This window comes from Poecilia reticulata, chromosome 15 (assembly GCF_904066995.2).
Source record: "Poecilia reticulata chromosome 15, P_reticulata-male-v2, whole genome shotgun sequence".
NCBI lineage: Eukaryota > Metazoa > Chordata > Actinopteri > Cyprinodontiformes > Poeciliidae > Poecilia > Poecilia reticulata.
The window spans coordinates 29861529-29886946 of record NC_088844.1 but is presented as its reverse complement, the minus strand read 5'-3'; the positions used below and the strand labels follow the sequence as shown (position 1 = coordinate 29886946).

At 50.2% G+C, this 25418-nt stretch overlaps 1 protein-coding gene across 3 annotated transcripts; it reads left to right on the top strand.

Moving 5' to 3' along the window:
- Positions 1 to 182: 182 nt before the first annotated feature.
- On the top strand, positions 183 to 25418 carry LOC145554994 (bone morphogenetic protein receptor type-1A-like). Of its 3 annotated transcripts, XM_081615998.1 has the most exons (13): positions 189 to 454; positions 4910 to 4988; positions 13755 to 13993; positions 16593 to 16755; positions 17027 to 17129; positions 17245 to 17344; positions 17414 to 17501; positions 18244 to 18379; positions 19424 to 19616; positions 19829 to 20126; positions 20227 to 20402; positions 24047 to 24177; positions 24261 to 25418. In XM_081615998.1, exons 3-13 carry the CDS (start codon positions 13939 to 13941, stop codon positions 24384 to 24386), a joined length of 1569 nt encoding a protein of 522 aa, XP_081472124.1. In that variant the 5' UTR covers positions 189 to 454; positions 4910 to 4988; positions 13755 to 13938; the 3' UTR covers positions 24387 to 25418. The 3 variants fall into 3 exon arrangements, with proteins under 3 accessions (XP_081472123.1, XP_081472122.1, XP_081472124.1); XM_081615997.1 differs by having other exon boundaries at positions 183 to 454; positions 16599 to 16755; positions 17245 to 17501; XM_081615996.1 differs by having other exon boundaries at positions 185 to 454; positions 17245 to 17501.

Below are 25418 nucleotides of genomic sequence, written 5' to 3'. Positions count from 1 at the left end.
TGCCAGGTTTGTACCGAGCAACAGCAGAAACAGAGTAAGGCGTCCTGTTCGGGAGAGGATCTCTGCCAGGTTTGTACCGAGCAGCAGCAGAAACAGAGTAAGGCGTCCTGTTCGGGAGAGGATCTCTGCCAGGTTTGTACCGAGCAGCAGCAGAAACAGAGTAAGGCGTCCTGTTCGGGAGAGGATCTCTGCCAGGTTTGTACCGAGCAGCAGCAGAAACAGAGTAAGGCGTCCTGTTCGGGAGAGGATCTCTGCCAGGTTGTACCGAGCAGCAGCAGTGAGATCGCGGAGCTGGAAGGAGGACCGATCCTGGAAATATTTCTGGAAAAACGTTTGGAAATAAGATTTTCTGGTCGCTCTAAGCTGCTCCCGGCTTTGGATTTATCTATCTGGACTGTTTGAAAGAGAATCCTGGAATCATTTGGGAATAAAGACTAAAGAGATCAATATAAAGGTAAGGGCAGATTTAACCTAATGTAACCCAGAAGTTGTCTCCGAACCTGCGGCGCCGAGTCTCCTCAGCTCCGTCTATGTGCTGGAACAGCCGCAGCCCGTGGGTGGAAAACAGCCCAGGTTTAAAGCGGCCGTGGCTCCAGAACCACTGAATTATCCCGGATTCAGTGATAAAACGTGATGTTTCATGTTGGGAACCTTTTCCAGCGGCGGGTTTGGCTGGAGGGAACCGAAATGAGAGCGGAGTCAGGGGAACAGATTGGGTCTCTGAGTTGGCGCCAGGACGTAGACGGATCCTGCCGTCGTGGAAAAAAGTTTGCTGTAAGCGCAGCTCGTCTTTTAGCCGATTTTATGTCTAAATTGTTAAATAAAAGCATTAAAAACATTAAAACGTGTTTTATTTCAGTTTATCAGCCCTGGGCAGGATCGACTGGAGGATTTTAATCGAACTTCATGAAGTTTGTTTACCACTAATTAGCCGCATTCCTGCCTGTTAGCTCCGCGGCTAACTCCGCTGGGAAAACTTGAGGAAAATCAGGATTTTCCAGCGTAATGTTATGGTTTGTGCTGGTTCTGGTGGGAGTCCGGCTCAGTCCGGGTGTTTGTGGGTCGGTTCTGGTGGTTTTGGGTCTGTTCAGCTCACCTGGCGGCCCTTCGTTTTCAGCCGCTGGTTTAGTATCAGTGTTATTACTGTGTTATTAATAATAAACCGTTTTATTAATAAAACGGTTTATAACCCAAACCAAACGGGTTATAACCCAAACCAAACGGGTTATAACCCAAACCAAACGGGTTATAACCCAACACGCAGAAATCTGACCTTCTCAGTGCAGATCAGGTGTTTTGAACTCCTATATTTTTCCGGGCCATTTTCCTGAAAGTGGATCTGATTGTTGGACTAAACCCAAAATGTTCTGTCGGTTCTGTTCGGGTTCTGCTGAGATCACCTGTCTGGACCTGCTGCAGGTCGTTTCCACATGTAAAATTATCACATTTTGGTTTAATTTCTGTGAAAAGGCTCTGAAACTGGACCCGGTTCCAGAACCACTCTGGTTCTGGTTCTGAGTTCCAGAAGTTGAATTCATGTTGGCATGAATTGGGTCAGAACCAGGTGGTTCCTGTTGGGTAATGACCCAGAGGTTCTGGTTCATCAGAACCAACCAGCCCACATCACCACTCCTCCTCCTAACGATCGGAGCAGGAAGCTCAGCTCGGGTTCAGTTGGAGCTTCCTGGTTCTGGTTCCGTGTCCAGAGAAACCGGGCTGTGATTGGCTGGAGGAGCAGATGGTTGTCCAATGGATGGGAGCGCTGGACGTTCCTGGAGGTTCCTGGAGATTCCAGGATGTTCCTGGAGAATCCTGGAGGTTCCTGGAGAATCCTGGAGGTTCTTGGAGATTCCAGGAAGTTCCTGGACGTTCCTGGAGAATCCTGGACGTTCCTGGAGATTCCAGGATGTTCATGGACGTTCCTGGAGAATCCTGGCGGTTCTTGGAGATTCCTGGATGTTCCAGGAGAATCCTGGATGTTCCTGGAGAATCCTGGAGGTTCCTGGACGTTCCTGGAGATTCCAGGATGTTCCTGGAGAATCCTGGACATTCCTGGAATCTCCTGGACGTTCCTGGAATCTCCAGGACGTTCCTGTGGGGCAGATCTATCCTCTCTGCTCTGGTTTGGTTTTCCCAGTTTTCCTGGGTTTTCCTCTCCTTTTGGAGTGTTCTCCCAGATTTTCTGTCTCCTAGAGTATTTTCCCAGTTTTCCCAGTTTTCCTCTCCTGGCTCAGTTTTCCCAGTTTTCCCCTCCTCCCCCTCTCAGCCTCCCGCTGCAGAGCCGGGATCGGGTTTCTCAGGCGGCTGAGAGGCGGCGGAGGAGGAGGAGGAGATCAGGTTTCTTCCTCCTCCTCCTCTTCCTCCCCCATCGTCCTGGAGACAGAGTGGCTGAGCCGAGGAGGAAAACATGCAATCCGGCCCGCTCCTCTTCCTCCTCCTCCTCTTCCTCAGCGCCGCAGCTCAGCAGATAAATAAAGGCAGTAATGGCAGCCGGAGCACACAGGAGCCATTCTTCTTCTTCTTCTTCTTCTTCTTCTTCTTCTGCTTCTTCTTCTTCCTCCTGTTGCTGCAGCTCCAGCTGAGATTCTTTTTCCACTGAACTGATTCATTTTACCTGAATCACTTCCATTAGACTGGATCTCTGGAGGAGAATCACTGAATCAGTTTGATTCATCTCTGTTTAATTGATTCACTTTCAGCTGAATGAAACTAATTTACTTTGACTGAGCCACTTATTGACTCACGTTAACTGAATCTGTTTCACTGAATCACTTTGAAACGAATCACTGATTCACATTTATTTGAATCACTTCCAACTGAATCAGTTTCATGTGATTTGAACTGATTCACTACAGCTGAACCAGTTCCTCTGAACCAGTTCAGTTGCTCCAGTTCTTTTCTCTCTGATGAAGTGAATCATTTTTCTTATTTTCTGAACGTTTCGTTGGACTGAAACCCAAACGGTTCTGCTCTGAGACTTTTTGGGTTTCTGATCAGAACCGGTTCAGATGAGTATTGGTACCAGGTTTCAGTCCGACCTGCTGCTGCAGAGGGTTTATTGGGTCGGGTTGGTTCTGGGACAGACCGGTTCTGATCTTCACTAAAAGATCTGAACAGACTGGGCTGAGGTTCTGGTTCTCCTTCCTGTTGGGTTCTGGTTCTGGAAGGCTCCTCCCTCCCTGCCTGGTACCGTCTGAAGGTCGGTCCGGCCTCCAGGTTCTGTCTCGGGTCTCCTGTGATTCTATCCGTCTGCTGCAAACAACCGGGCCCGGCGGTTCTGACCCGCTCAGATAGCCTCAGCTCCTGCAGGCTGCAGAGCCGGGTCCAAACCTGCCCCCAGCTCAGCGCTGGGTTTTCCTGGAGGCTGTGAACGCACCACGGCCTTTTGGTGCTGCATTCAGGAACCGGATTAACGACCCGGAAAAATCAGAGATTAAAATCATATTTTCTCCTGAAAGAGCTGAAATATGATTATTAAATATGATTATTATTAAATATGATTATTAAATATGATTATTAAATATGATTATTAAATATGATTATTATTAAATATGATTATTAAATATCGGTTTTTGTGTAATTTGTAAAATGAACTAATTTTGTGATATTAAAATGGTTTTATGAATATGTTATATGAGCTGGATTAGTAACTAATGTCCTGGAAACCACCTGGGATCCTAATAATGAAAACAAACAAATTCCTGTAGTCAGAACCGGGCCTCCAGAACCGGGCCTCCAGAACCGGGCCTCCAGAACCGGGCCTCCTCTGCGCTGCAGTGAATCCTGAGTGTTTCTGGGAAGGCCGGCGTTCCTAACGGGATAAAAACGGCAGCAGCTGGTGAGTCAGTGGAGCCGCGCCTACTGGACCCAGTTCACCGCTGGGCGGACTGGGATGTGAGCGCCATGTTGCTGCAGAGGCAGCAGCTCTGCCTGGGCCGGTCCGGTCCGGTCCGGTCCTTGGTGAGGAAAGAGTCCGGTTGGGTTCTGGCTGTCGGCCCGGCTGCAGGTCTCGCTCCTCTGCTCTGCCACCAGAACCGGTTCCACTGGTTTCCACCTACAGGAATCCAGCTTCCTCTGCTGGTTGCCATGGTTTCCGCTGTCGGGTCGTCATCAGGAGATTTGGTCCTCAGGTTGTTTTTCCTGGTTGAACAGAAACGTTTCATCTTCATGAACATTTAATTTACTTCCTCAGTAAAGATCTTTAGATCATATGTGCTGATCTACATGTAGACCAGCATGTAGATCTGCACATAGATCTGCACATAGATCTGCACATAGATCTGCACATAGATCTGCACATAGATCTGCAGCAGACAGTAACTCGCATTAACATCCATCTGATGTCAGCATCTGTTGTTGGGATTGTTGACATTTATATTTCCTGGTTATTTTGTAAAAACCTCAATGTGTCTGATTTGTTGAGGGAAATCAAGTTTAGTTTAACTTGTTTAGCTAGCAGAAGATAAGCTAAGCTTATCTTCTGCTAGCTTAGCTTAGCTTCGCTTATCTTATCTTCTGCTAGCTTAGCTTAGCTTCGCTTATCTTAGCTTCTGCTAGCTTATCTTCTGCTAGCTTAGCTTAGCTTCGCTCCATGTTCTGATTTCTCCCATTTTTACCGTTTCCTTCCTTCCTGTTGCTCTCTGTAGTTCTCCTGTCAGACAGTAGGTGGCGCTGCAGAGGTCGATGCTCATATTTAGCTCTAACTGCTCTTTTACTGGTGCTCTTTGTTCAGTCTAGTGTTTGGGTCCAACGTTCTGCAGTGAGTCTCTTCCTGGACCGGGTCCGGACCATCTGGACTCTTATTGTGAAGGGTTTTGGAGCAGCTTCCTGTCTGGCTGCAGAGTGAATATTAACTCCTTGTTCCAATGTTAATATTTTTATATTTCTAACCTCGTTGTTTGTTTTGCAGACCGGCTGCCTTCAGACTACATTTCCCATGGGGCCGTGCTCAGTCCTGCTCTCTGCTGCATCATGGAGCCTCCAGTCAGGTAAGAAGACCAACTGCTCCTTTTGGCCCCGCCCTGCTAAATGAGGAGATTAACCTCTGACCCCTGGGCCTGAGTCAGAGCTGTCCAATCAGGAGGCCTGCTGGCTGTTGAACGCAGGCTGTGATTGGCTGATTGGGTCCGTCTCCTGCTCTGATTAATGGATGGGAGCCGGAGAGATTTTTCTGTTCGGGGCGGCGGAGTCGGAGGTTCTGCAGCAGAGCCGGGCAGTCTGCAGCGCCTAATAGCTGCCATATGTCCCCCGGCCCCGCCTCCCGCCCCGCCCTGTCTGGGCCGACCCGGCGGCTCCGGTTACAGCCGCAGCGCTCCGGGTTCTGGTTCTGCTGCAGGAGCCGTCAGCACCGACCTCTGGACCACCTAGCAAGGTCCGCTGCTGTGGCTGGGCTGCCGTTTCCACGGCGACGCGGTGGATGAAACCAGCCAGCGTCCAGGCTCCGATCGGACCACACACACACACACACACACACACACACACACACACACACACACACACACACACACTCTCTGTCTACTGCTGGCCGTGTTTACTCTGCTGTGGCTGAAGCAGAACCAGAGACAGAACTCCTCCAGGCTGCTCTGTGTGTGTGTGTGTGTGTGTGTGTGTGTGTGTGTGTGTGTGTGTGTGTGTGTGTTTTCCATTACCTGCTTCACATTCCAGCAGCCTGGGAGGAGGCGGGGGTTTGGGTTGGGTCGGGGGTTCTGGTTATCGATGCTGCTCTCCCTGGCTGTGATTGGCCGGTTCTGGTGTCTGTGACTCGACGGCAGCTGTGATTGATGGACCTGTTTCCATGACGATTAAAGTAATTAAACCTCCTCCAGGAGCTCCACAACGACCCGCTGTGTGACCATGACGAGGCGCCCCAGAGGATTGTGGGTAGTCTGTGCGGCTGTAACCTGATGAAGCTGCTGGTTCTGGTTCTGTTCGGTTCTAATGAAATCAGCGCCGCAGCGGACCGGCCTGGTGCCGAGGAGCTTCAGGATGTCTGGGTAGAGCAGCAGCAGAGTGACAAAACGTCAAAGCTTTTTAATAAAATATAAAATCAGAATAAACAACAATCTGTTCAGAGCTGCAGCACAACAGGATTCATGGTTTTTATGGGTTAAATGGCCAGAATGATGTGAATGAGCTTTAAAGTCGATACACTGATTACAATAAGTGACAATAAAACAGCAAATCCAGCAGGGAGATAAAATCTATGGATTCTACGGAAGGATCTACCGTAACGCTCATTTGTGCACCTCAGATGCTGCAGTTTGTGTTGCTTTGAGGCGTTTTGTTCCTCTGGAAGAGCGAGCGCTGCAGAGGAACTTCCTGTCGCTGATGGATGGACTTCCTGTCGCTGATGGGTGGACTTCCTGTCGCTGATGGATGAACTTCCTGTCGCTGATGGATGGATGAACTTCCTGTCGCTGATGGATGGATGGACTTCCTGTCACTGATGGATGAACTTCCTGTCGCTGATGGATGGACTTCCTGTCACTGATGGATGGACTTCCTGTCGCTGATGGATGGATGGATGGACTTCCTGTCGCTGATGGATGAACTTCCCGTCACTGATGGATGGATGGACTTCCTGTCACTGATGGATGAACTTCCTGTCGCTGATGGATGGACTTCCTGTCACTGATGGATGGACTTCCTGTCGCTGATGGATGAACTTCCTGTCGCTGATGGATGAACTTCCCGTCACTGATGGATGGATGGACTTCCTGTCGCTGATGGATGAACTTCCTGTCACTGATGGATGAACTTCCCGTCACTGATGGATGAACTTCCTGTCACTGATGGATGAACTTCCTGTCGCTGATGGATGGATGGACTTCCTGTCGCTGATGGATGGACTTCCTGTCACTGATGGATGAACTTCCTGTCACTGATGGATGGACTTCCTGTCGCTGATGGATGGATGGACTTCCTGTCGCTGATGGATGAACTTCCTGTCACTGATGGATGGACTTCCTGTCACTGATGGATGGACTTCCCGTCACTGATGGATGAACTTCCTGTCACTGATGGATGAACTTCCTGTCACTGATGGATGGACTTCCCGTCACTGATGGATGAACTTCCTGTCACTGATGGATGGACTTCCTGTCACTGATGGATGAACTTCCTGTCACTGATGGATGGACTTCCTGTCACTGATGGATGAACTTCCTGTCACTGATGGATGGACTTCCTGTCACTGATGGATGAACTTCCTGTCACTGATGGATGGACTTCCTGTCACTGATGGATGGACTTCCCGTCACTGATGGATGAACTTCCTGTCACTGATGGATGAACTTCCTGTCACTGATGGATGGATGGACTTCCTGTCGCTGATGGATGGACTTCCTGTCACTGATGGATGAACTTCCTGTCGCTGATGGATGAACTTCCTGTCGCTGATGGATGGATGAACTTCCTGTCGCTGATGGATGGATGGACTTCCTGTCGCTGATGGATGAACTTCCTGTCGCTGATGGATGGAAGCGGCCTCAGTGTGATTTTTGGTTCAATCATCTCCGTTTCAGACGCCAGATGCTCTTTAAGAAGTTCTCCAGGATACAATCCAAATGTCCAACAGGATGAAAACAGGATGTCTTGTACATGTGACGTCACAAGATGGCGCTCTGCTCCTCATTTCCTGCTCAGGTCACCTTGGTTCTTGATGCAGCAGCAGCTGCTTCTCATGACATTAATCCAAGTAATATAAATCTCTCAGGGTCACACCAACCTGTTTAGTCACTTTGATCGAGCTGTAGTCTGTTTGCCTAGTCAAAGTCCAGTTCGGTCAGCGAGGTGTGAATCCATAATCGAACTCTGGTCCTCCAAACCTCGGTCTGGGTTCAGTTGAAGTGAACTGTGATGTAGCTTAAACGCTAAACGGACCGGAGACCGCTCCAAAGCAGAAAGTGGACTACAGAGCAAGGTATTCTCGTTAAATCCAACCAAAGCTAACATGCTAGCCTAGCGCTAGCAGCAGAACTGGCTCCTGGTCTTTAGCCTAAAGAGAAATCCTCCAACCGCTAAAATCCTCCATCTTGTTTCCAGCTGGTGAAGAAGGAAGTTGCTCTCAGTGTCTTCAGAGGTTTTTGTGTCGTTTCCTTCAGTGGTTCTTGGTGCAGCGCCCCACAGGCCAGGAGGGGAACAGGTTGGTCTGACTCAGAGCAGCTGGAGGTGGAGCAGATGATGGAGTTTGGGTCCCAATCAAAGCGAGTCTACTGGACCATCTGGAGGAGAAACGGCCTTAAAACGTCAGAATCCATTACAGCCAACCTTGACACGGATCGGTTGGTTGTTGGATCGGTTGTTGGATCAACCTTGGATCGGTTGGTTGTTGGATCGGTTGGTTGTTGGGCCCATCAGAACCTCAGCAGGTGAGACGCTGGGAGGGTTTTCATCACGGAGGCTTCCTGTTTACAGACGATCAGCTGTGATCGCCGTTATCAGCTGTAGTAACCAGGAACTCCAGGTTACTACAAACACCATCCCAGATCAGCCGGAGGTGAAGGAAGGCACTGCAGAGTTGTCGGTTCAATCCTCTTTAAATGACTGAAGGAGCAGCACAGGTCAGAAATCAGGAGGAAGGATGGAGAGGAGGGTGAAGATGCGGCGCTGGCTGTGACTCCGAGGTTTCTGGGTAATTTTATGCTAATCCACGGCAGGGCAGGAGGCAGAGAGCATTCGAGCAAACAATGGCAGTGGAGCCAGAAAGTCTGGGCTGCAGTCTCCCAGGCCTTGAAAGGCATGTCGGGCAGGGCGCCGACAGCAACGGGAGGCTGCAGCACCCAGAGGCCCGCCTGCAAGGAGGGGCCCCCGCAGGGGCCGGGGAACGGGGCCAAGATGGAGGCAGGAGAGGGGGAGGCCATGGAAAACTGGAGGCAGGAGGAGGGGGAAGAAAACCAGAGTGGAGAGGAACCAGGCTGGAGCTGTTCACAACCCGAACTCCTGCTTCCTGCTCAACATCTTTAGCTTCAGAGCAGCATCCGTGAAGCTAGGAGCCGTGAATCTAGGAGCCATGAAGCTAACAGCCGTGAAGCTAACAGGCGTGAAGCTAGCAGCCGTGAGGCTAGCAGCCGTGAAGCTAACAGCCGTGAAGCTAGCAGCCGTGAAGCTAGCAGCCGTGAAGCTAACAGCCGTGAAGCTAACAGCAGCGATGTAGCTAGCGGCAGCCATGGAGCTAGAAGCCGTGAAGCTAGCAGCTGTGTAGCTAACAGCCATGAAGCTAACAGCCATGAAGCTAGCAGCCGTGAAGCTAACAGCCGTGAAGCTAACAGCAGCTGTGTAGCTAGCAGCCGTGAAGCTAGCAGCCGTGAAGCTAACAGCAGCCATGTAGCTAGCGGCAGCCATGAAGCTAGAAGCTGTGAAGCTAGCCGCTGTGTAGCTAGCCTCCCTCATTAAGGTGGAGCTCGGCCGCTGCTGGGTTCTCCACCCATCAGCTATCGCTTTTCTGCTGTTGCTCCTCCAGACAGGAAGTGATGACGTTAATGGCCGACAGGCGATGTCTGCTTCTGCAGATCATCTGGATTCATCATGGCCGCCGTCCGCTCTGCGGTGTTTCTGGACTTGTTGATGATGCAACACGTCCAGTAAATATACGATGAAGTAGCTCAGTGGCTTCGAGGCTCTAGCTGTTAGCCGCTCAGTGGTTATAAAACCGAGTGGATCAAATCGGTCTCACATGAATCAGCTCAAAACTCCTATCAGTCTGACCAGGTGAAAGTTTGGTTCTGCTCAGCTCTCTGAAGGTCCCACCACAATATTTCAACCCGATTCAGCTCTGGACTTCGACTAGGCCATTCCAGCCCCTTGATTGTTCTGTTCCAGTTGTTTTGTTCTAGATCTGCCGCTGGGTTTTGTTTGGACCGAGCTTCGGCTGTTGGACAGATGGACTCACCGTTCACCCTGAAATAGTTTGGTCTACAGCAGAGGTCAGGGTCCATTCAGTGGCTGCCCACATCATCATACCGGCACCGCCGTGCTGGACCATGATGGACAGAACCATCATGGTCCAGCATCAGAGGTCCTTCATCCAGACGCAGCTTTACTAACCTCGATCCTGCCGCCATCTTGTCTCTAGAGAGGAGAGACTCTCTCCCTCTACCTGGTTCCTCCAGTGTATTTTAAGCCTGGCAGGCTGCCAGGCTTTTCTTGTGGCCCCACCAGGCTAAGCATTGCTTCTTTACTAAAGTCTTTTTACAATGTGTGCATTTTTAAAACCTTTTAGTTTGAGTTCAGGTGTCTGACCTGTGACCTGCTAAATGAGGCCTGTAGCGTTTTACATGGAGCTTTCTCTGAGCGAACGATGACCTTTGACCTTCACCAGGCTGATGGACAACAGCAGGTGCTTCTGGGAGGTCAGGTGGTATGTGTGAGGTCATGTGACGGTGATGGTTAAACTGGAGTGAGATGTGATGTCAGCAGTGAAAGGATTGGTAATTATTGGTAAATAATGGTGATTATCTGTGATTGGCCCACATCTCAGGTTTCTGTCATCAGTCAGATCGTCACAAACGCCAGAGTATCGACCAGAGTATCGACCAGGGTATCGATCAGGGTATCGATCAGATCGTCACAAATATCAGGGTATCGATCAGAGTATCGACCAGATCGTCACAAACGCCAGAGTATCGATCAGAGTATCGACCAGAGTATCGACCAGATCGTCACAAATATCAGAGTATCGACCAGAGTATCGACCTGATCGTCACAAATATCAGAGTATCGACCAGAGTATCGATCAGAGTATCGACCAGATCGTCACAAACGCCAGAGTATCGATCAGAGTATCGACCAGGGTATCGATCAGGGTATCGATCAGATCGTCACAAATATCAGGGTATCGGCCAGAGTATCGATCAGAGTTTCGGCCAGAGTATCGATCAGAGTATTGGCCAGAGTATCGATCTAAACTCTGTTGTTCCCATTGGTATAAACTCTAGTGATGCTGTAGCATCAAAGGTTCTATTATTTCCGTCTCCTTCAGACCTTTGACCCCGATCAGGTTGTGCGACCTCAGATTCCTTCCCCCAGGGAGCGACCACAACTCAAAGGTTCCTATGAGGCTGACGAAGGTTCCTCCTCCACCCAATGGAGGCCTTCAGGGGCCAGGACCAGAACCAGGACGAGCGCCAGAATCAGAACCAGGACAAGGGCCAGAACCAGGACAAGAACCAGAACCAGGACAAGAACCAGAACCAGGACCAGGACCAGGACAAGAACAAGAACCAGGACAAGAACCAGAACCAGGACAAGAACCAGGACCAGAACCAGGACAAGAACCAGAACCAGGACAAGAACCAGAACCAGGACCAGAACCAGGACGAGAGCCAGAATCAGAACCAGGTCAAGAACCAGGACAAGGGCCAGAACCAGGACCAGAACCAGGACAAGGACCAGGACAAGGGCCAGAACCAGGACCAGAACCAGGACAAGGACCAGGACAAGGGCCAGAACCAGGACCAGGACCAGGACAAGAACAAGAACCAAGACAAGAACCAGAACCAGGACAAGAACCAGGACCAGAACCAGGACAAGGGCCAGAACCAGGACCAGGACAAGAACCAGAACCAGGACCATGACCAGAACCAGGACCAGAATCAGAACCAGGACCAGAACCAGGACCAGGACAAGAACCAGGACCAGAACCAGTCGGCGTGTTTCCTGCTGCTGTCCGGACGTCGATAACGGAGAAGTGCAGGAATCTTCACCTGGTTGCCACAACAAAAACACTCGTCTGTCTGGGCGTCTTCGCTCCGCTTGCAGATGGAGACGAAGACAACGGCAGCGATAAGGACACAGACCCAACAAGACCCGGCAGGCCCGGTTTGAGCCCACAGCAGGAAGCCCCCCCCTCCCCAAATCACCCAACACGTCCACTTCCCTTTGAAAACACGGCTGGAGGAGCGAACAGCAGGGCGGCGCCTCCTCCTCAGGGGCAGAACCTCCTCTTCATCCTCCTCCTCCTCCTCTTCATCCTCCTCCTCTTCATCCTCCTCCTCCTCCTCAGTGGAGTCGTGTTCTGACTCGTCTCCGAGTCTCGGAGCCTCAGACTTTGGCTCCTTCACCTTGAGCCACGCTGCGTTTCTCCTAAACGTGTTTCATTAAAGAGTCGTTAGGAGAAGAAAGATGAACAGAAGCGTTTTTATTTTAAAACGTTTTCAGCTTAAAGAAACGTTTGATGTGTTTCTGATGGAGCTCAGATCTGAGATCCGCTGCTGGACGGGATGTAAACGCCTCACTGCAGCTCATCCAGTATTTCTGTCTAGTTTCTACTGCAAACACTTTAAACTCTTAGGAAACGTTTAAGTCAATAATTCCTCAATATTGATTAAACTCTAAAAAGCTCCTAACTCTTGCTGAATAAGTTAATTTATTATTTCTAATGTATTGAGATGTTTACGTTTTAAACTAAACATGAATATTTGGTCATGTTTTGTGTTTTTGCAGCTTTATGACCCTGAGGAGGAAAATCTGAATTTTAAGAGTTCAAGACGTTTGTAGAGCAAATCTGCTAGCTTTTAGCCTGTTAGCCATTAGCCTCTGCTAGCTTTTAGCCTGTTAGCCATTAGCCTCTGCTAGCTTTTAGCCTCTGTTAGCCATTAGCCTCCGCTAGCTTTTAGCCTATGTTAGCCATTAGCCTCTGCTAGCTTTTAGCCTCTGTTAGCCATTAGCCTCCGCTAGCTTTTAGCCTATGTTAGCCATTAGCCTCCACTAGCTTTTAGCCTGTTAGCCATTAGCCTCTGCTAGCTTTTAGCCTCTGTTAGTCGTTAGCAGCTCAGGCTAACGGCTAACAGAGCAGCTGTTAGCCGTTAACTGTTAGCCTCTGTTAGCCGTTAGCCTCTGTTAGCCGTTAGCCTCTGCTAGTCGTTAGCGGCTCAGGCAAATGGCAGAGCTGCTTCCAGCTGGGTCCAGGAAGGTTCTGGTTCTGCAGAAATGTGTGAAACTGGGTCAGAGGTCGGACCCCCCCAACACTTCACTAATTACAACAAGCAGAACGTCTCTGGGCAAAACCGAACCGTGGGGCAGCGCTGTGCTGCCAGGGGTCACGGGGTCACGCTGGGGTGCTGGAGCCGGCCCCCCCTGGGTCCCACTGCTCCTCCTTAGCCCCAGGGGTTCTGGTCGGGTTCTGTTCTGCGAGGATGGGTCCAGATGGGAACAGCTTCATGGTTCTGTCTGGTTCTGACAGGAAGTAGTTTTCCAGGCGGGAAACATTCAGGAATATTTAGGAAAACGATCCAGTCACCAGAAACCTGGTCAGGGATTTTATTCAAGAGTTTTTGATTTATAAAGAAAGATAAAAAATACAATTTATCAATAAAAAAGATAATTGAATAAATAAAACACTGCAGGAGTTTTTAATTATTCTTTTAGTTATTTATGTGAAAAAGTATTAAATACAAAGTAAAACATTTTAAAATCATTACAAGTAGAAGCTGTGGGTGTTTTTTATTTTTCTTTAGTATTTTAATAGTTTAAAAATATAAAAAATATAAAAATAACAGTGGAGAAAAATAATAAAACTCAAATTAAAACAAAATGTTTTAACTTTTCATGTAAATGTTTATATTTTTAATAAAACATTAAATATAAAAATGGCTGCAGAGGTTTACGTTTTTCCTCTGTTGGGAACTTTGACCTTTAACCTCGGTATCCTCTGGTTTCCATGGAGATGAGGCCACCAGGCTCCGGTTCTGATCGTCTGCAGAGGTGAATCCGGGTCAGAACTGAGATCTTTGACCTTTCTGGTGTTTCTCTTCCAGGGTTTCGGACCTACAGAACCAGTGAGACCCAGCAGAACCTGAGGTGTTGATTCTTCTGGATCCAGTCGTCCCCCTCCCCAACCTACTGCTGCTGCCGGCGCGTCCTGCTGTGGACCGATCAGAACCAGCATCTCTGGAAGCGAAGCTGCTGCTGTGTGGTTCTGGACCCGGTTCTGTCTGCAGGATGGCGGTTCTGACCCGTCTGCTTGCTGCTCTGCTGCTGGCTCTCAGAACCCACGGTAAGACACCTCAGGTCCAGTTTGCCTGGTTCTGACTGAGAGATCCATCAGAACCATTTTCCTGGATGTAGAGCTGGAATCATCTGATCCGACCCAACAGAACCAGTTTGGACCAGTAAAAAGTCTAATTCCCAGTAACTTTATAAGATAGCTGACCTTTGACCTGCCTGACATTCTGCTGGTCCAGTTCTGGTCCAGTCCTGCTGGTCTGGTCCTGCTGGTCCAGTCCTGCTGGTCCAGTTCTGGTCCTGCTGGTCCAGTCCTGCTGGCCCGGTCCTGCTGGTCCAGGTCCAGTCCTGCTGGTCCAGTCCTGCTGGCCCGGTCCTGCTGGCCCGGTCCTGCTGGTCCAGGTCCAGTTCTGCTGGCCCGGTCCTGCTGGTCCAGGTCCAGTTCTGCTGGTCCAGGTCCAGTCCTGCTGGTCCAGTCCTGCTGGCCCGGTCCTGCTGGCCCGGTCCTGCTGGTCCAGGTCCAGTTCTGCTGGCCCGGTCCTGCTGGTCCAGGTCCAGTTCTGCTGGTCCAGGTCCAGTCCTGCTGGTCCAGTCCTGCTGGCCAGGTCCTGCTGGTCCAGTCCTGCTGGCCCGGTCCTGCTGGTCCAGGTCCAGTCCTGCTGGCCCGGTCCTGCTGGTCCAGTTCTGCTGGCCCGGTCCTGCTGGTCCAGGTCCAGTCCTGCTGGTCCAGTCCTGCTGGCCCGGTCCTGCTGGTCCCAGCGCCCCGCTCCCCCCTCCCCCTACAGGAAGCTGTTGAGCTGATTGCTGCCGCTCTCACTTCCTCCCGGCCCATAAAGCGTTTCCTGTATGGCTCTGCCGGCCGCCGGCGGCGCGAAGCGATCCAAACAGCCATTGTTCTCCGGAAATATCCCTCATGCCCCCAGGGGGCCGCGCCGGCTTTGAAGCCCGGTCCGGTTCTCCCTCTGAGCGCGGCGCTGCGGCTCTGGTTCTGGTTCCGGCTCCGGCTCCAGAGCAGAGTGAGCCCTCTGTCTGCTCGACCAGCTCTGTTCTCCAGAACCGCCCCGACCTGCTGCTGGATTTTCCCGTCGCCATGGAAACCAGCTCACATCGGTGACAGACACAGCTGCTGCGTTACCCAGCATGCTTTGCCAGACGTCCGCCGGGACTGATGCTGCGTTTCCATGGTTACTAAAACGAACCAAAACCTGAAACATTTTGTTTATCTGGTAATAATGTAGAAAAACTATATATCACTTTATAAAACTAAAACTCTGAAAATCCTGCAGCACGAAGCTGAAAAACTCCAGACAACTGGTTAGACTGGTTATACTGGTTAAACTGGTTATACTGGTTAAACTGGTTAGACTGGTCAAACTGGTTAGACTGGTTAAACTGGTTAGACTGGTTAGACTGGTCAAACTGGTTAGACTGGTTAGACTGGTCAAACTGGTTAGACTGGTTAAACTGGTTAAACTGGTTAAACAAGTTACACTGGTTAGACTGGTTAAACTGGTTAGACTGGTTAAACTGGTTAGACTGGTTAAACTGGTTATACTGGTTAAACTGGTTATACTGGTCAAACTGGTTAAACTGGTTAAACAAGTTAGACTGGTCAAACTGGTTATACTGGTTAGACTGGTCAAACTGGTTAGACTGGTTAAACAAGTTACACTGGTTAAACTGGTTAGATTAGTTAAACAAGTTACATTGGTTAAACCGGTTAGACTGGTTGGTTAAACTGGTTAAACTGGTTAAACTGGTTAGACTGGTTATATTGGTTAAACTGGTTAGACTAGTTAAACAAGTTACATTGGTTAAACTGGTTAGACTGGTTAGACTGGTTATATTGGTTAAACTGGTTAGACTGGTTAAACAAGTTACACTGGTTAAACTGGTTAGACTGGTTAAACTGGTTATACTGGTTAAACTGGTTAAACTGGTTAAACAAGTTAGACTGGTCAAACTGGTTATACTGGTTAGACTGGTCAAACTGGTTAGACTGGTTAAACAAGTTACACTGGTTAAACTGGTTAGATTAGTTAAACAAGTTACATTGGTTAAACCGGTTAGACTGGTTGGTTAAACTGGTTAAACTGGTTAGACTGGTTATATTGGTTAAACTGGTTAGACTAGTTAAACAAGTTACAATGGTTAACTGGTTATACTGGTTAGACTGGTAAAACTGGTTATACTGGTTAGCGTCTCTGAAAATGGAAACTTATTAATAGGACAATCAGTCACAATCAGTTTTTATTCCTAAAACTAAACCAAAGTGTGAACAAACTAAAAAAGCTGAACTAAAACTAAACAATATTTAACTGATAAAACCAGCAAACACTGTAAAAACTAACTAAGACCAACTGATTTAGACGAGACCCAAAACTAACTGCTGGATTGGAGACGGCGGCCATTTTGCTAATCTGAAGGCCCCGCCCCTCTGATGACTCGGAGCCAATCAAAGGCGGTTTAACTTTGATCTCAGATTCGGCAGGATCTGATTGGATCTGATCAGTTATTGATCAGACGGAGCCGTCAGCTGATCAGAATGCTGTAGAGGAAAGAGGTCTCACTCTGATGCTGTATTTCAGTCTGTTATTAACTCAGAGGATCTTTGTGCCGTCAGCCTGTAACTGTGGTTCTGTCTGGTCCAGCTGCAGGTCAGAACCCGGACCATGTTCTGCTGGGGACCGGCGTGAACCCGGAGGCCCGGCGACCCGGAGAGGACTCCACCATCGCCCCCGAGGATCTGCCCCGCTTCCTCAGCTGCTACTGCTCCGGACACTGTCCTGATGACGCCGTCAACAACACCTGCCGGTGAGTACAGCAGGAGCAGAACCGGAACCAGGAGCAGAACCAGGAGCCAGGAGCAGGAGCAGAACCAGGAGCAGGAGCAGGAGCAGAACCGGGACCAGGAGCCAGGAGCAGAACCGGAACCGAACTGGAGGCTCAGAGAGCTGCAAGAGGCTTTGAGCTTTAGGATGAGTGTAGATGTGGATGAAACCAGGTTCTCCTCTGGTTCTGGTTCTGGTTCCGGTTCCGGTTCCGGTGTGAAGCCCTGACTAACGGCGGGTCTCTGTGCGTTCAGAACCAACGGTCAGTGCTTCGCCATCATCGAGGAAGACGATAACGGGGAGATCCTGCTCGCCTCCGGCTGCATGAAGTACGAAGGCTCCCACTTCCAGTGCAAGGTAGGGCCGTCTCCATGGCAACCAGACAGGAAGTGACCGTCTCAGGTGTAGAAACCGATGGTTTGAGTCTTCCTCACCTGAAGCCTTCCTGTCCTGCTCTCTGATTGGCCGACAGGACTCCCCCAACGCTCTGCCCAGGAGGACCATCGAGTGCTGCAACACAGACTTCTGCAACAAGGACCTGAGGCCCACGCTGCCGCCGCGGGTCTCCACCGGTACGTGGGCCGCCGGGCCGGGTTCTGCAGAACCCGACCCGCCTCTGACCCGCCTGTCTGTCTGTGCAGAGAGCAGCTCTCATTGGCTGGCCTTCATCATCTCCATGACGATCTGCTGCTGCACCCTGATCTGCCTCTCCATCGTCTTCTACTACAGGTTGGTACAGACCAAACGTTGGCAGGTTTTTATCGTTTTGTTTTGCTGAACCAGGAAAATCCCTCTGAGCTCCTGGGAAAGACGGACGGACGGCTGATCCAAACCCGGAAAACGATCAGTCAGAAATGAACTGCTGAAAAGATTCAAACGTTCACATGATTCCAGTAGAACAACAAATCCTCAGAGTTCTGCTTTTCTGCTTCAGAAACTGGACAGGGGGGGTGTGTGTAGGTGTGTGTGTGTGTGTGTGTGTCAGTCTGTGTGTGTGTGTGTGTGTGTGAATGTGTGTGTGTGTGTGTCAGTCTGTGTGTGTGTGTGTGTGTGTGTGTGTGTGTGTGTGTGTCAGTGTGTGTGAATGTGTGTGTGTGTGTGTGTGTGTGTCAGTGTGTGTGTGTGTGTGTGTGTGTGTGTGTGTGTCAGTGTGTGTGAATGTGTGTGTGTGTGTGTCTGTGTGTGTGTGTGTGTGTGTGTGTCAGTCTGTGTGTGTGTGTGTGTGTGAATGTGTGTGTGTGTCTGTCTGTGTCTGTGTGTGTCAGTGTGTGTGTGTGTGTGTGTGTGAATGTGTGTGTGTGTGTGTGTGTGTCTGTGTGTGTCAGTCTGTGTGTGTGTGTGTGTGTGTGTGTGTGTGTGTCTGTGTGTGTGTGTGTGTGTCAGTGTGTGTGTCAGTGTGTGTGTGTCAGTCTGTGTCTGTGTGTGTCAGTGTGTGTGTGTCTCCCCCCCTCTCATGCTCTCTGTGTTCCAGGTACAAGTGGCAGACGGAGCGGGAACGTTTCCCCAAAGACCTGGAGCAGGAAGTCTTCATCCGAGGAGGAGAATCCCTCAGAGACCTGATCCATCAGTCTCAGAGCTCCGGCAGCGGCTCAGGGCTCCCCCTGCTGGTAGGAAGCAGAACGACACGCAGCCACAGCCAGGTTCTGCCTCCAGCTGCTTGGTGGTGATGATCCGTTGTTCTGAGCCTAAAGTATGGGAGCCCTTTAACAAACACTCAGACATAAAACTCAACGTCTTCATCTGTCTGACGTTGAGACGTTCGTCCCCTGAGTCACTTCCTGCTGTCCTCTGATGTCAGACAGTTAAGAAAGAAGCTGCAGTTATAAACGGTTACATTTGCCGAGTCGCTCATTTTGAATGAAAGGCAACGAAGTCGTGAGATCAGAGCATTAAAAGCAAAAAGAACAGTTCTCAGACTCGTTCAAAAGAATCAGATCGTTGCTGAACGATTCATCAGTTCTCAGCAGGTTTCATGTCATTAATGCTCATCTTTGTTATTATTATTATTAAACACAGGTTAGCTGGTTGTCCTCATGTCCCCCATGTCCCTCATGTCCCCCATGTCCCTCATGTCCCTCATGTCCCTCATGTCCCCAACATCCTGCATGTTTTATTCTCTCTGGTTTAACCTGCCTGGATCCACTGATGCTCATTAGAGGCCTGAGGAGAAAACCGACCGGCTGAGGAGGCTGTTTTGGGCCCCTGGACCCCTTTGGACACCCTTTGGGCCCCCTGGACCCCCTGTGGGCCCCCTGGACCCCTTTGGACCCCTGTGGCCCCTGGACCCCCTTTAGGCCCCTGGACCCCCTGTTGGCCCCTTTGGGCCCCTGGACCCCTGTGGGCCCCTGGACCCCCTTTGGCCCCAGGACCCCCTGTGATCCCCTGGACCCCCTTTGGACCCCCTGTGGGCCCCTGGACCCCCTTTAGGCCCCTGGACCCCCTCTTGGCCCCCTTTGGGCCCCTAGACCCCCCTTGGGCCCCTTGACCCCCTGTTGTCCCCCTTTGGGCCCCTGGACCCCCTGTGGGCCCCTGTGTGTCAGTAAATGAACGGTGGCCCACATGCAGTACCTTGCAGGCCACTAGGTGGGGCTCACGGCCCCCAGGTTGCTGCAGCAGCTTTAACCTCTGCCCTGCTCTGCTGCCCCCTGCAGGTCCAGCGGACCATCGCCAAGCAGATCCAGATGGTGCGTCAGATCGGGAAGGGCCGCTACGGCGAGGTGTGGCTCGGCCGCTGGAGGGGAGAGAAAGTGGCCGTCAAGGTGTTCTTCACCCGGGAGGAGGCCAGCTGGTTCAGGGAGACGGAGATCTACCAGACGGTCCTGATGAGGCACGAGAACATCCTGGGTAGGTTCCTGAGGCCGACCCGGCGGGTCAGGGGCCGACCCGGGTCGCCTGAGGTCACCTTTAGTTGATTCAGAACAACTCGGACTGTTGGGGCAGCTGGTTACCGTGGAAACGGGCAGATGACGTCAGAGGAAGCATGTCCTAATCTTCTACTGTCGACTGAAGCACCAGAGTCACGTGACCTTGTGACCTTCTCTCTCTCTGCGGTCCAGGCTTCATCGCTGCGGACATCAAGGGTTCTGGCTCCTTCACGCAGCTCTTCCTCATCACCGACCACCATGACAACGGCTCGCTGTACGACTTCCTGAAGGTCAACACGCTGGACGCCGCGGCGCTGCTGCGGCTCGCCTACTCCGCCGCCTGCGGCCTCTGCCACCTGCACACCGAGATCTACGGCACGCAGGGCAAGCCGGCCATCGCCCACCGGGACCTGAAGAGCAAGAACATCCTGGTGAAGAAGAACGGCACCTGCTGCATCGCCGACCTGGGCCTCGCCGTCAAGTTCAACAGGTGACGCTCAGGCGGGCTTCCTTTCCTGGACCCACACGGTCAGAAGACACGTCTCCCTCAGGAGCTTTGATTGGACGATTCTGTTCCTGTGTTGCCATAGCGACACCAGTGAGGTGGACATCCCTCTGAGCACCCGGGTCGGAACCAGGCGCTACATGGCGCCGGAGGTCCTGGACGACAGCCTCAACAAGAACCACTTCCAGGCCTACATCATGGCCGACATGTACAGCTACGGCCTGGTCGTCTGGGAGATGAGCCGCCGCTGCGTCACCGGAGGTACGGCCCCCCGGAAACGAGCTGCGGTGACCGCAGGGCCCCGGCGGTGACCGGCAGGGCCCGGCGGTGACCGCAGGGCCCCGGCGGTCACCGGCAGGGCCCGGCGGTGACCGCAGGGCCCCGGCGGTCACCGGCAGGGCCCGGCGGTCACCGGCAGGGCCCGGCGGTGACCGCAGGGCCCCGCCGGTCACCGCAGGGCCCCGCGGTCAAAGCCGGTCACCGCAACTCGGTCGGCCTTCACACAGAGCATCACTCAGCCTCACATTTCCATCTTAACTTGTTTTCACACTTTGTGCTCAGAGTTTATGAGCTTCAAGTGATGAAAATACTATATTTATAGCAAAACAAGCAAAGATGAGAAGCTAGAAAACTGACTAAAATGAATCAGTTACTAATAAAAGGCTAGTTTAGTTATTCAGCTACCAAAATGTTCACATTATTCTGATGTTTCCCTTCATTTCCTCTCCACATCGTCCTTATGAAGGAGCCCACCTGCTAATGCTAATGCTGCTAAAGGGCCTGGTGGGTTGCAGAGTGAGATTAGCATTAGCTCGTCTGCCTTCATGAATATCCAAAACATTCTGATCATCTGAGAGGGAAAAACCCTGGAGGATAAGAAACGTAACAACTTGGCACCAGAACCGGATTCTGTTGCGTCTGAATTCACCATGTTTGAAAAGCAAAGCGGCTAAAATGTGAAGCCGGATCCGGATACAGAAGATTAAAAATGATCAGACATGGACCAACGAGTCCTAAAGCAGCTGCAGGATCTCAGTCATTCCAGTCATAAATCAATGTAACTGATTTATTGTGACTCGTATTCTAGGCTGACATGTTTTACAACCTGATGTCAGAAACGTTGGACGGATTAAATTGATCTGTTTGACCGAATCTGCAGGTAAAAGACGAGGATGTGGACAGATTGGTGGAGCCGGACTGCCGACCATATTTAGGCCTTGAACCATAAGTTTGACGTGTTTTTCACTCCCTCACATGTTCAGCTTAAAGGCTTCAGCTTATTAAGTCCATTTTGTCATCTTTCCGTTTGTTTTGGTCTTCCTGGTTTCCTACGTTCCTCCCATTATAAATCAGATGCATGACATGTAATTTTCTTGACCTCTAAATATTCCTGCTCTCGTGGTTTATTATGGAAAACCTCAGATCTCTGAACCATCTGAATTATTCACTCCTGTTTCTGCTCACGGGACCTGGAAGTGGTTGGTAGGAAAAAATAACAAACATCAGCATCGCTCAGTCGATGCCGGGAAGTTTTACGTTGCCATGGTGATAAATTTGATAACGACAGTCGAGGGAAAGCTTAGACCGAATTCTCCAGAATGACGAGGATTTTCCAGATGAAGCTTCAGCTTCATTAGCTTAGCTTCCATGTTTCTCTATTTCCACTGTTTACCGTTTCAGCTGCTGTCATCAGTTATGAACATCGCTGTGGTTAGCATGATGCTAATGCTGCTCTGGTTAGCATGATGCTAATGTTGCTCTGGTTAGCGTGACGCTAATGTTGCTCTGGTTAGCATGATGCTAATGTTGCTCTGGTTAGCATGACGCTAATGCTGCTCTGGTTAGCATGACGCTAATGTTGCTCTGGTTAGCGTGACGCTAATGTTGCTCTGGTTAGCATGATGCTAATGTTGCTCTGGTTAGCATGATGCTAATGCTGCTCTGGTTAGCATGACGCTAATGTTGCTCTGGTTAGCGTGACGCTAATGTTGCTCTGGTTAGCGTGACGCTAATGCTGCTCTGGTTAGCATGATGCTAATGCTGATCTGGTTAGCATGATGCTAATGTTGCTCTGGTTAGCATGATGCTAATGTTGCTCTGGTTAGCGTGACGCTAATGTTGCTCTGGTTAGCATGATGCTAATGTTGCTCTGGTTAGCATGATGCTAATGTTGCTCTGGTTAGCGTGACGCTAATGTTGCTCTGGTTAGCATGATGCTAATGTTGCTCTGGTTAGCATGATGCTAATGCTGCTCTGGTTAGCATGACGCTAATGTTGCTCTGGTTAGCGTGACGCTAATGTTGCTCTGGTTAGCATGATGCTAATGTTGCTCTGGTTAGCATGATGCTAATGTTGCTCTGGTTAGCATGATGCCAATGTTGCTCTGGTTAGCATGATGCTAATGTTGCTCTGGTTAGCATGATGCCAATGTTGATCTGGTTAGCATGATGCTAATGTTGCTGTGGTTAGCATGATGTTAGTGTGATGCTAATGTTGCTGTGGTTAGCGTGATGCCAATGTTGCTGTGGTTAGCGTGATGCTAATTTTGATCTGGTTAGCGTGATGCTAATGTTGCTCTGGTTAGCGTGATGCTAATGTTGCTCTGGTTAGCGTGATGCTAATGTTGCTCTGGTTAGCATGATGCTAATGTTGCTCTGGTTAGCATGATGCTAATGTTGCTCTGGTTAGCATGATGCTAATGCTGCTCTGGTTAGCGTGACGCTAATGTTGCTCTGGTTAGCGTGACGCTAATGTTGCTCTGGTTAGCATGATGCTAATGTTGCTCTGGTTAGCATGATGCCAATGTTGCTCTGGTTAGCATGATGCTAATGTTGCTCTGGTTAGCATGATGCCAATGTTGATCTGGTTAGCATGATGCTAATGTTGCTGTGGTTAGCATGATGCTAATGTTGCTCTAGTTAGTGTGATGCTAATGTTGCTCTAGTTAGTGTGATGCTAATGTTGCTGTGATTAGCATGATGCTAATGCTGCTCTGGTTAGCATGACGCTAATGTTGCTCTGGTTAGCGTGACGCTAATGTTGCTCTGGTTAGCATGATGCTAATGTTGCTCTGGTTAGCATGATGCCAATGTTGCTCTGGTTAGCATGATGCTAATGTTGCTCTGGTTAGCATGATGCCAATGTTGATCTGGTTAGCATGATGCTAATGTTGCTGTGGTTAGCATGATGCTAATGTTGCTCTAGTTAGTGTGATGCTAATGTTGCTCTAGTTAGTGTGATGCTAATGTTGCTGTGGTTAGCATGATGCTAATGTTGCTGTGGTTAGCGTGATGCCAATGTTGCTGTGGTTAGCGTGATGCCAATGTTGCTGTGGTTAGCGTGATGCTTATTTTGATCTGGTTAGCGTGATGCTAATGTTGCTCTGGTTAGCGTGATGCTAATATTTGGTTGATTTCGTGGTGTTTGCTGGGTCATGTTAGCTTTAGCTTAGCTCCTGATTGTTGTGGTTCCAGCAGAACCGGTCCAGTTCCTCTGATTTCTGTGTTAATTTTCTGTCAGTGATCATTTCGTCCTGTTTTGGTTAATCCTGGTAGAATCTCCTCCTCTCTGCTGTTATTAGTTGATTCTCTTCCGTTAGCCTGTCATTTGTTCAGTTAAACTCATGTTTGGTCATTTTCACAGTTTTGACTCTGATTCAGTTATTAGCCGTTGATGGATTTTAGTTAAATTCTTCGTTGCTAGTTACCGACCTGCCTTTTCGCGTGTAGCTAATTTAACCCTTCGTGCTCTTTGCTGTGTGGACGTCATTGTGGAGCTGCACCGTCAGTCGTTTGAATCCTCAAGCTGAACATGAAGGGAATCTTTGGCTGAATCAGGAATGTTTTCCCGCCTCCGCTGCTCTGTGGGTCAGATCAGCTGACTGGACGTGTTTTCTCTCTGTTCAGGTATGGTGGAGGACTACCAGCTGCCATATTTCAACATGGTGACCTCTGAACCCTCCTATGAGGACATGCTGGAGGTGGTGTGTGTTAAAGGCCTTCGGCCCTCAGTGTCCAACCGCTGGAACAGCGACGAGGTGAGAGTCCTGCATGTGGCTCAGCTTGAAGCCAGAAGTGTTTCCTGACCCGGAGGCTAAACGTCCTGCTGTTGCTTCCTCAGTGCCTTCGAGCCATGCTGAAGCTGATGTCGGAGTGCTGGGCCCACAACCCCGCCTCCCGCCTCACCATCCTCAGAGTGAAGAAGACTCTGGCCAAGATGGTGGAGTCCCAGGACATGAAGATCTGAAGCAGATGCTCGTCTTCCTCCTCCTTCCTCTGCTGCCTCCAGATCCACCCGACTCACTCAACCTGGACCGGATCCGACCGGACCGGACCGGAGCGCTTCTCCCAGGCTGCCTCCTTCATCTGCAGGAGGAAGAGGAGGAGAAATGGGGAGATGGAAGGAGCTTCTCAGAGCTGGACTGTGTTCCTCCTCCTCTTCCTCCAGATGACGGCCGGGCTCGACGCTTTCTGTGAAAGCCAAACGAGACGATGGAACCTGAACTGAGACGCGGAGAGAAGAATCCAGTTCAGACGTTCTTGTTTCTCTCCACCTCCCAGCTGCTTCTGATCCTCTGAGGAAGTTCATGCTTCACCTCAGAGCTCTGGAGTCCAGGTCTGCCGCCGTCCTGCTTCTCTGTCCACTTCCTGTCAGTTTCTCAGTCAGACTCATGGGGGCGGGGCTTCTGGTGAAGCTCCGCCCATCATCTTATCAACAGGAAGTGACAGGAGAACCAATCAAATCAAAGAATCCTGCAGGTTTTCATCACAACGTCAGAATCAAATCTGAAAGTTTGAAGCGAGTTGAACTTCAGAGGAACCATCTGATGGATGCATGTTGGATTTGTGATGTGGTCACATGACCTGCGTCCTCTGTGGGTCCTCCAGCCTGCAGTTTGACCACCACAGACCCTGGAGCTCTAAGGAGACCATCAGGAATGTTGGACCCGTCGGCCCGGTTCTGCTCCAAATTTCTAAACACTCCAGAAGGTTCTGGTCCCTGAACAGAAACCTGTTTCTGCAGCTCTGCTAACAGTTTCCCTCCACTTCCAGTCTTTGTGCTAAGCTACGCTAACAGCTCCCTGAAGCTGAGAATGTGGGACTGTCCCTTTAAGTGGAGCAGCAGGACGCTGCAGCTCTGTAAAAATAAAATACCAGAATAGGAAGAAGCTCTCATGTGGAAATGTTTCTGTTGTTGTTTGTTGCTGCATGAGTTTAGCAGGAATGAAAAACTTCAGTCAGCAGTTTGGAAGTAAAGAAGCTGATTTTAGTCCACAAA